Source organism: Mesitornis unicolor, unplaced genomic scaffold, assembly GCF_000695765.1.
Source record: "Mesitornis unicolor isolate BGI_N332 unplaced genomic scaffold, ASM69576v1 scaffold7817, whole genome shotgun sequence".
Taxonomy (NCBI): domain Eukaryota; kingdom Metazoa; phylum Chordata; class Aves; order Mesitornithiformes; family Mesitornithidae; genus Mesitornis; species Mesitornis unicolor.
In genome coordinates, this window is record NW_010195722.1 from 34,168 (window position 1) to 45,705 (window position 11,538).

An 11,538-nucleotide genomic window follows, 5' to 3' on the forward strand; every position below is an offset into this window, starting at 1 on the left:
CTGTGAGCAAACAATAGATTTGGGGTTTGTTTTAGTTGGGTTAAATCTGTGGAATTGGTTGCTAGATATTCAGTATCTGGAAAAATTAGGGCATTTAATTAGCTTCCTGAGGTTGCCTAATCACAAGTCCTCAATTTCTGTTTGAATCTCAGTTACTATATTTCTGAGCTGGAACAGTTTGAATGGAGATAAGGGGAGAGATTTAGCAGAATCTCCTATTAAAAACTTAATGCCCACACTGATCTCACTATATTCTGTCCAAATTCATTGGATTGAAAAAAATAAAATAAATTTAACTTTAAAATTGAACCAAAAGATAAAGGAGATTTTATACAATGGGAGAGCAAGTATTTTCTTTGCATACAGCAGTATTTCCAAACAATAAGCGGAAAAACAAGAGTGATCACACAGAGAAACTTTCCTATGTCATAATGAATTGTGTTTTGGTTTTTATAAAGAAATAAGAGATCTAAAGGTTATCAAATTCTTAAATTTTTAGGTTTTCTGTCCCCTTTTTTTCCAGTTACTTCTGTTATTATTGGGACCGTGCATATTAAAATCACTGAAGAGAAATAAAAAATATTAATCTTTCATTAGAGAACAAATGTATTTGATGGAGTGTAAGTTCTTTAGAGTGTGCACTAGATGTTGACAGTAAAGAACATTCTGTTTCTATTGAAAATTTCTTCTTTATTATAAAAAGGAAAGTTTACATGTATTGAAGTCCGATTTCACCTTGAGAGGCAGATGGGTTACTATCTCATCCAGATGTACATACCAAGTCTCTTGATCGTCATTCTCTCCTGGGTGTCATTTTGGATCAATATGGATGCAGCTCCAGCCAGAGTGGCTTTAGGCATAACAACTGTACTGACCATGACAACACAAAGTTCAGGTTCACGAGCATCTCTTCCAAAGGTAGGCAGAATTTTCTTTGTTTACACCACATTACTACAAAGTCATAATGCTATGTGACAAATAAGCACTTCAGCAACCTTATGTGTTTTAATTATTAACATTGAAGCATCTTCTAAAGGAGATAAATAACTCTGGAATCTTTAGGATTTTGTTGAGTCACTAATTCTATTCCTGTTTGTCTCAACTATTTAGCCAACCACATATTTACTAAATTCCATAAAACTCAACAAGTGATGAAGGCAATGTTTTTCAGTACTACATAAATGATAAATGATGCTTAGCACTTGACTGACTCATGCTCTTTCAGGTCCCAGTATCTGATGACATGCTAGCAGATACGACTGAATTTCTAAAGGTCATAGGTTCCAAACTGTTCTCAATGACATTACTTTCCCAAAACCTGCCTAAATTATGAAGTAACTCACTAGTTACAAACACATTTACATTAAAATGTAGAAACATATGAAACGAAATGGCTCCAAACAATTGTATAAAGAATGGTTCACTACACAATGTAAATAGTGTATTTCTATGATTAACTATCTAAGTTTCCTGACTTGTCATTGCTTTAAAAATTTTCTTTTTCATTTTAAGGGGTATTCTTTGACCGTCTTCATTTGCTATTGCAGTTAATAGAAACAAAAGTGTATAAGATAAAAATACACAATGTCAGCTTCTGTATTATTTTTAATATGGTGTTTTCAGGTCGGCTAATTAATTTTGTTTCCAAGTAAAATAGATACCACTAACACAGGTGAGTGTGCTTTGTGCCTCAGATATATGGATCTGAATGCATCCAAATGTAGCATAAACAGATAAGAAAATGGAATGCTAAAAAAACTCAGAAAAGCAAGCATGTAAGAGGTTACCAAACAGAGCTATAGATTTTTTGGTCACATTTTTGAGACCTGAAGCTAACTATGTTGGCTTATATGAAAAATCATCTACACACAGGGATGGAACAGGGCCTACTTTCCTAATTCAGATTATGTCCTGCAGCTGAGCTTGTCAACAAAGGGTTGCATTGAGTTTATCTACTCTGCGATTAATTTTCAGTACTTCCACTGTGTCAAAATTACAGGACTAATTTGAATCTGTATCTTTGATTTACCATGCCTATATTAGCAGAGAATGAACATATCAGAGTTCTCCATCGCTCTCCCTTCTACCTAGTTTCCATTACAGGAACTTTAAATCAGATCCATTAAACTACAAGAATTCCCACCAGTCCCACTATAAGCTAGTCTCTGCTTCCTTAGTATCATTCACAAATCTCAGTGGGACAAGTGGAGGAAGAGCATGTTGTTCTTTCGGATTATTTGGTTTGTGATAAAACACACAGTACACTATGAGGAACTGTTAATGACATAAACAGTAAACACATTTTATGGAAGACTATATATTTTAAAATAATATTTAACACTTATAGATTGAATTGTTGTCCCTCTTATTATTTTACATTCACGTTAAGCTTTGTTTGATAAATTTAGTGTTGGGATGTGGAGATATTAATGCACTTCCTCCTGACATGATATACTGAACTTCACACCTGTGGTTTTAACATATTCCATCTTCTGCTCTATTCTCTCCATAGGTGTCATATGTCAAAGCAATTGACATCTGGATGGCTGTGTGTCTGCTCTTTGTATTTTCTGCACTTTTGGAGTATGCAGCTGTAAACTTTGTGTCAAGGCAGCATAAAGAACTTCTGCGATTCCACCGCAAGAGGAAGAAGAGCAAGGTAAAAGTAATGGTATTCACAACTTTGAAAGAGAGTCTGAGATTGATTTATGCCAGGCTATATGGTTAATTTGGTAAACATACTGCAGATTAAAGTGGTAATATAAATACAATAGCAGCACAGAATGAATTTCACTATAAGCAAAGGGTCACAAGGACTATGCGCTGAATAAATCCAACTTGAATTCTCAAAAGAGGGATTAAGAGGGATTTAAATGAGCTATAGGCCATGTAGGAGCCATCTGTACAAGCATGAATTTCACTCTGTTAGAAGAGTTAGATTATACTTTGATGGATGAATATTACTGGTACTTGCAGCAGTTTGTACTACATTGAAATTCAATAAATAAAGTTTACCAATTTCATTCTAGCATTCCATTCAATGCCTTAACAGCTGTGTTTCATATAAATATTTTTTTAATACAAAAAATACTTATTCAATTGATATTATTAGTGGTAGAGCAAACATTTTACTTTAAAAGGCTGAGGTTTTTTGTTTTTTTTTTTTGCTCTGTCATGTTAATTTAGTGTAATTTGTTCATACAACTAATATTGTTAATCCAACAGTGGTTATCACAGAATCACAGGGATTGGAAGGGACCTCTGAATATCATCTAGTCCAACTTTCCTGCTAGGGCAGGATCACCTAAAGATCACATAGGAACAGGAAAGTTTTGAATGTCTCCAGAGAAGGAGACTCCACAACCTCTCTGGGCAGCCTGTTCCAGTGCTCTGTCACCCTTACAGTAAAAGAGGTTTTCCACCTGTTCCAGTTTGTGACCATTGCCCCTTGTTCTGTCACTGGGTACCACAAAGAAGATTTTGGTCCCATTCTCCTCACATCCACCCTTTAGATATTTATAAGCACTAATGAGATTCCCAACTCACTCTCCTGTTCTCCACACTAAACAGACCCAGTTCTCTCAGTCTTACCTCATACGGGAGATGCTCCAGTCCCCTCATCATTTAGTGGCTCTATGCTGGACTCTCTCCAGTAGTTCCTTGTCCTTCTTGAACTGGGCAGTCCAGAATTTGACACACTATTCCAGATGTGGCCTCGCAAGATACAGCAGAGTAAAGGGGGAGGATAACCTCTTCCGACTAACTGCCCACACTCTTCTTAATGCACCCCATAAACATTTTTTTTATAGCTGAAGCTATCTATACTACCAGTAAAATATTTCAATATCAATGTGCAAAGTCATACAGTGAGGGTTACAGGTTTGAATTCTGAAGTCCACAGTTAAGCAATAAATAAAATTTCTTACAGTAACATGTAATTCCTAAGTCTGATTTTACAAAAAGTAAATGTTTCTTCAACATACTCATTAAATAAATGCCCACCACTGATATAATGCAGAGCCTTTCCACTGGCTTTCAGTTACTATCTAGAATATTACTGTGGATGATAGTCTGATTGTAGCAACAGGACTCAGTTCAGCCATCTCTCACTCCTGAAGACTTATCTCAATTTACTGCTTACATTACAAGAAGACATTTCTCAGGTTTTGTCTCTTTTGCTTTCTCTCTTTTGAAAATCTGTAATGCTGTAAAGCCTACCTAAGCAGCGTCTGCTAGCAAGACTCCATGTTAAGCAACAGACTGGACAGCCAAATGAAAATTACATTGTCATACATTTGCCTGTTCCTGTGTCAAATCCTAGACTTCTTCAGGTGCAACGAGAAACTACAGTACTATAGCCTAGAGAGTGATTCAGAATGCATGTACTGCTTTCAACATGTGTCCCTGTGAAAAACGTGCTTTTTACTTTTTGCTGACAGTAGCAGAAAAACTGCTTTCTAAGACACATACATGAGGAAAGCAGCATTTTTGTGACAGGGTGTTTGTTTTTGAAATATGGCAGCTCTCTGAAAGCTGGCTAAAGGTTTGGATTGGGGAGAATGGGACAGGCAGAGACAGATTACCGGACAAGGGGCAGATAAACCACAACAAATACATCATGTATCAAATACAAACAGCACTGGTGAGTTATAGATTATGTGATGATACTTTTAGTCCATTCTTTGTTTCACCATGTATTATAGTGTCTTCTGGATCTCAGACAAATTTACCATATTCAGCTTAGTGATATCTTTTCACTTCCTTAAACACACATCAGTTATAACCACAGTGTTAGAAACTGGCAGGTAATATTACCTTCCTCACACCAAATCTCTTTCCAGCCACCTCTTAGCAAGACTTCAAGCTCAGAGAATGGCAGAATCACTGAATGGTAAGGGTTGGAAGGGACACCTGGAGATCATCCATTCCAACCCCCCTGCTAAAGCAGGTTCACCTGAAGCAGGTTGCACAGGATAGGGTCCAGGTGGGTTTTAAATATCTTCGGAGGAGACTACACAACAGTTCTTCAGCAATCACAGTAAATCAAATTTCAACTTACAGGTATGTGTGGAAGGATCCACAATATACAAAGCATTTCTAAAAGACCCTAGGATCTTAAATCAGATTAATCTGTGTTTCCTTCTTCTTTTATTTTTTTCAAAATCAGTTAATGTAGCTCAAGATTATAAAGTTTTGTATGTCTTTGTTATCCTTTTGGACTAGGTCAAACAGCCACTAGCTCTCAATAATTAGATTGTATTGACTTTTAAAACTACCATGTATGGAGAAATGTTCATTTGAACACAAAGTCAAAAGACATGAGAAATAGTTAGGTTAAAAGTCTGCATTTAAAGTAAACTTCAGAAGTTTCCTTGAACTTTAAACCCTCTTTCTTTTCAAAGTGAAAACTGCTATTCTATTTAGGATTTATATCCAAATAGATTAGATAATCAGAGCAATTGGGATAACTTATTAGGCTTTTTCATCGTATGTGCTTACCATCCTGGGACATTTTACTAGGATTAGTTTTTTCTACCAGGTGAATTTCAACCAATGAATACAGCTTTTTTCAGAACTGGCATTTTATCTGCAAGGGCATAGCAAAATTCCTAGTGATTCAACTGTGTTGCAAAAGTCAAAAATAGATGGTTTTGGAAATACTTCATTTCATGAGTTTGTTGACAGAAGAGAATGTCTGAATAATATCTAATTGTAATAGTGCAGCTGAAGAATTCTGTAATATATAGGATAGTATAGTAGTATAGTCTATATATAGACAAGTATATAGAAGTCTCTTTTCTTTGCAATAAAAAGGATGCTTATTGCAAGAATTATTTACTTTTACCAAGTAAACCTAAGAATGTACAGATGATTGAATTTCAGTGCTGGAATGCCCTTAGGAGGTCAATGAATCCCTTTTCTTGACCTAAGTCAGGATCAGTTGTATCTAATCCATCCCAGTCATAAAAACTCCACAAGTTAACCTGCAATCTATTTCAATGGTTTAGAATTTTTTTTACTCATGCCTTTTTTGGCCTCTCATAGCTTGTTCAGAAGGGACATAGAGAACAGACTACTTCATGTCTTTATGTAGCCATTTGCACATTTCCATTCAGTCTTCTTTTCTTTAAATATTTCCAGTTGGTACAGTGTTGGTTTTTTGTGGTTTTTTTCGCTCATTCTCATTCACCTTCCTTGGAAATTCTCCTAGTAAGTCCATATAAGTCCTCAAAACTGTGTTTGCTACATGAAGCCTAGCCAGTAACAGTTGACAGCAGCTGAGGGATCACATGATGCAAGTGATACACTTGTTTATCCAAGCCGGTTTGCCATTTGCCTTTTTAAAAACAGCATGGTATTGATCCACATCAAGACCATGACCTTCCATAACTCCTAGGTTTTTTTCCAAAACTATTGCAGAGCCATTCACTTTCCATCTTACGTTTGTATAGTTGATTATTCCTGGCTAAACGTATTACCTTGTATTTGCACTTACTAACTCTCCTCCTGTGTTTGTCAGACTCCTTGTCCAAATCATTGAATTCAATTTTAACTCTAAACATATGCTCAAACAAATTTGCAGTTTTTCCCAGGATGGAGTCTTTTGTAAATTTAATCCAATCTATGTGTTATTTCTTCTCAATGCTGATTAAAAACACAGGAGAACTGAAATGTCTCTCTTAAAAAGCATATGACCGAACTCAGTTAAAACCCCTGCAGTAAACAAGCGTAGCAAAGAAAGTAAGAGCTGCTGAGTTTTATGGAAAAATATACAGTTATACAAAATGTAATTATGTACATAGTTGTACCAAGACATTTTGGCATCCAAAACTCATCTATCCTTGCCATTTTCCTTATACTTTTTCCAAGTACAGTCATTGCCCCTATTTGCTCCCTTCCCAGACAACACTAACAGCAACATCAAAGGCAATTCTTAGGTATAACTGCACCCTCTGGCTACCGTTTTTATAGTTGTAAATGTGGACCTCACTCAATGATTCCAAATAACTAAAAGGTAAATTTCTTTTCAGAGGCCAAATCCAATTTGCACAGAATTAACAAATATTTTGAAGTGTCTGGGATTGTGTTATAAATACATTTATAAACAAAAACTGTTATTGCAACATAATATAAAACATACTCACTGCTGTTTTCCAATAAGCATCACAATAGGTATAGCAGATTTTTCAAAAAGAGTCTAATTTCTTTATGGTTACACAGATGGCATAATGAATCCTGAGAACAGGGGAATTTTGGTTCCCAAAGTAAGACTTCATTTGGTAGTCAGTATATGATCCCGAGTGCTTTGTCTCTGTCAGAGTAAGAATTCTAGCCAATGAACAAAACTATTTCACAAATATTATATTACTACTGGGATGGAAACATTCCTTCAGAATGAATGAATATTAATTATTCATTTATACTCACACACCTTTTGGCATTGAAAGACTAAAGGAAAAAAATGGCAGAATCAGATACCATACAGAAATACTGAAACATGCCTACTATGAGTGCTTTTATTTAGTTGCATTTGCACTGTACAGGGAAAACTAACTGTGTAGATATACTGAATCACACTTTGATTTTTAGATTAGCTTTTAATATATTTAGTTTTCAGGAATAGTCAATCTTTTAATTCTGTTTTCAAAATTCTAAAGATCACTGTATCTTTAGTGAGGAAAATAGACATGCAAACTAGATTGTCCTTTATGGTAATCACACCTTTTTTCTTTTTTTTTTTTTCTTTTTGGTCAACCCATTCGTTTTTGATGAAAGTATTTTGAGGGAGTTCTTGATGGAAATGAAATCAGTGAATCATTGCAGCATAGAAATGGCTTGAGATGTACAGGACCCATAGACGGGACTTTGCCTCAAATCTACAGTACAAATTTAAGGGTAAACTATGAAGAAGATATCCCATTTGTCATAATGTGATATCCAATCATTAACAGAGGCCCTGTCCTTTTGTCTGAAATAATGTCTTCCCATGTGAACTCCATATACCTTCACTGCTACCTGTATATGATGATGTGAAATGTTAATAAAGGTATCTGTCTTGTTAATTTTGTAATCCATTTTGATCTGTTTAAATCTGGATTAAAAGATAGTATTAAAATTTTACTTTCTGCAACTTCAAAGGAACAGTAACATGAGGAGATATCAATTGCTAACAGATCAGCATTTAAAACCAAGCTCTTTGTAGTACAAAACAATTCAAGAACACTCTTCTTAAAAATGGACAATAAGAAGAATTTAAATCTTTATCAAAACTCAGTAAGAAATCATTCATTTTCTTTTCTTTAGTGATGATGCACTGAACTACACAAAAGAACAAAAAAGCTTCCTTATTACATTTTAAGTAATTCAACCAAAATGCAGGACTTTTTCAGGAAGATTCACTGTTGAGATTCTCAAATGGGACATACAAGTTACTTCCACTAGATGATTTCAACAGCTGTGGACTCAGACACATGCATTATGAGAAATATTTCTTGTCAAGAAGAGGAACTGTAGCCAAGTCAATTGATAAAAGGAAATGGGATGTCACTGACATTTTACAAAAATGCCTTGGAAAAATCACTCAAAAGTTAATATCAGTAATAACAGTAATTGCATCTTTCCTGCTGTTTATGAGCATCTTCAGATATGAACCTGAAGCTAAATTAATGATTTTTTTTGTATTGTGAACCTGCTGGAAAACTTGTAAAACCACATTTTGGATATTCCAGCTGGTACTCCAGAAAAAATATGGTGGCACCTGGCATGTTACAATGCTATGGAAGGTACCCTTTCCTGCACAGTTGTTAGCACTTTGGTCTGACTTGACAAGCTCCAATCATCCTGCCTACCCTCATGGAGACACCATCCAACAGACACTGGGCAGAATTGCTAGACTCCTAGAAGGACCTTCACATCACTTCCTCAACAACAAAGCTAATTTCCAAGAAGTCTGCTTGCAGACTAAATTCTGGGTGTCTGCAAGCAAAAAAATAAGCAGGGACCTGGTCTTTAAAACCATTCTAAGGGATCACCCAATTCAGGTAAGCATAGAACAGAGACAGTAAGTTCTTAGTACATAGTGCCTCATCCTGAAAACACACAACTGTAAGCTGCTACTCAGAATTATTTTATTACCTTTTTGAGTCTGTGCAATCATGAGCATTATTTTCTGAAGAAGCATGAAAAAATTTAAAACCTGAATGGTACATATGAAGGTGTTTAAATGGCAACTTTAGTGTAAATTCTCATACTCCATGTATTTGTAACTGGAATACAACACTATAACGCTCCTGGAATACAGCTACTGTAAAGGTTATTTCCCATTCTTTTCTGACAGGGGAGGAACACTATTGTAGTAATTAGATCTTTGTTTTATCACGTCATCAAATAATGATCCTATCATTTTGTATTTCTGTTATTCATTTCCATATTGAAGTTAGTGATCTTTCCTCCTCCTTTTCTTTCATGTTACTTTTTCTTCTTTTTTTTTTTAAATAGGAGAATTCTAATGCAGTTTTGAAGTATGGTAGTTTCAGTGCACTATATTAGTCTGTAAATTTATTCAGATTACATATATGAAAAATTATTGCAGTTGGGTGATAACTACAGCCCTGCTGGATTCTCACACTGATTGTGAGCTGGTTCACTTCAGTAATTGATCTGCATTCTTTTGTAGATAACTTATTCAACTAATATTGATAACAAATATCATTGGAATTTCTTTAAACAAAGTAATTAACAGTGATTCTTCTAGCAAGTACTACTTAACCAAAACTTTAAATATGTTTAGAATTAATTCTCCATTCCAAAACATTTTCAGATTTTTCAATTGTCATAGGCATCTTCAAAATTAAAAATTTAGAAGTTTGGATTTAAACTGTGTTCATTAAGATATTACATTTCTATAAAGTAAGAAGTTTAAATAAAACAAAAATGCTTCAGAATTACCGAACTGAGACACTAATTATTTGACTTGCTTTAGTAAATTTTTTTTTTACCCTTTTCTTTTAATCTAAGCTAGGAAGAGATTCAAAATACCGAAAATTCTCTTACAGAAGGAAAACTGACTGCTACTCAATTCTTCTTTAATACTTATGGAAATTATTTTCCAAAATATTTATTTAAACAAAACCATGTACATAATACTTTGTTATTATTCATAAAAGTCTAGAAACCTAAAGCAACTAGTTAAATTAGACATTAAAAAGTAGGAAATCCTGAATTTAAAATCACTATTAAAAATTTGTGAATGCCATCAAGATCACATGACGATCCCTGAGTAGCATACATAGTGAAGGAATACACTGGAGTATATTCAGAACCAAATTTGGCCCTGGCTTCACAGTCTATGTATTATTTATTTCCCCGCATTTGTACCTCCTTTATTACTTGAGAATAATTATGTCCAGGTAAAAAGAAGTACAAAATGTGTATCCAGACAGAAGCCACATTTCTGAAAAGCATGCTATGAAAATGTGTATATCTTCAGACCATCTACTTTTGTATCTGTGCCATGTTATTAAAAATCACTTTCTCTTATAGCTCCCTGAATTCTGAATGCCTTTGCCAGTTTTCCCCTGAATTGTCAGAAGAATGAATCAGAATCAAAATCTGCCTTTAGATTTCAATCACTTTATTTTAAATTAAGACATTTTACATACTGTTCTCTTTACCTGATGTATTCACAGGGAACAGCAGAAATAAGGTGTACAGATAAGATTAACTAAATATACAGTGACCAAATAGGCAGAGTTCTCACTAATATAATTAACATGAACATCATCAGTGCTTGTATAATGAGTATCTCTAGAGGCCAGGATCTCCTTTCATTAAGCAACATGCAGAGTTAATGGCTGTTGTCTGAAAGCGCAGTGTGAAGTTTGCCCAGTTGAGGACTGTGACTATGAACTGTAAATGAGGATAATTAAACCAAATCAGAAGTTGTGTGCCTGTATACCACTAGTTTACTAAGTTTTCTCTTTTATCTAAATAGATTACAGAATTTATAAACAAATAGGTAAAATCTGTCCTTTTTAAAGCTGCTGCAAAATTTTTGACAAACACTGATAGGGCTGAAATTTCAACCAATTAAGATAAACTGTGAATTCAAGAAGTCACTGAGGTAATGGTGCAATACTTATTTTAGCAGCTGGTAAGATTTCTGTAAATAAAAAAAGTCTTGTTTTTCTTTTTTTTTTTTTCCCTTTTTATTTCCCAACAGGATGATGACGTAAGGGAAAGTCAGTTTAGCTTTACAGCATATGGAGTGGGCCCATGTCTGCAAGCAAAAGATGGAGTGACACAAAAGGGGCCAAACAATCCTGTTCAAGCTGCACCAAAAAGCCCTGATGAGATGAGAAAGGTATTTATTGACCGGGCCAAGAAGATAGACACAATATCCAGAGCTTGTTTCCCATTAGCCTTTTTGATTTTCAATATTTTTTACTGGGTAATCTACAAAATTATCAGGCATGAGGACATTCACCAATAATACGATTAAGGCTTGCAGGACAAACAGATCTGGCTGACATGTTCAGC

At 34.8% G+C, this 11,538-nt stretch overlaps 1 protein-coding gene across 1 annotated transcript in view; it reads left to right on the plus strand.

Annotated features, from left to right (window-relative positions):
* Positions 1-11,536, plus strand: part of LOC104543577 (glycine receptor subunit alpha-3) — a gene marked incomplete at its 5' end in the record, with an annotated part of 40,933 nt that extends 29,397 nt beyond the window's left edge. Inside the window, 3 exons of the mRNA XM_010188219.1 lie at positions 704-918; positions 2,513-2,659; positions 11,222-11,536. Coding sequence (XP_010186521.1) covers positions 704-918; positions 2,513-2,659; positions 11,222-11,491 — 632 coding nt within the window. The remainder of the gene's footprint in view (positions 1-703; positions 919-2,512; positions 2,660-11,221) is intronic.
* Between the last annotated feature and the right edge of the window lie 2 nt (positions 11,537-11,538).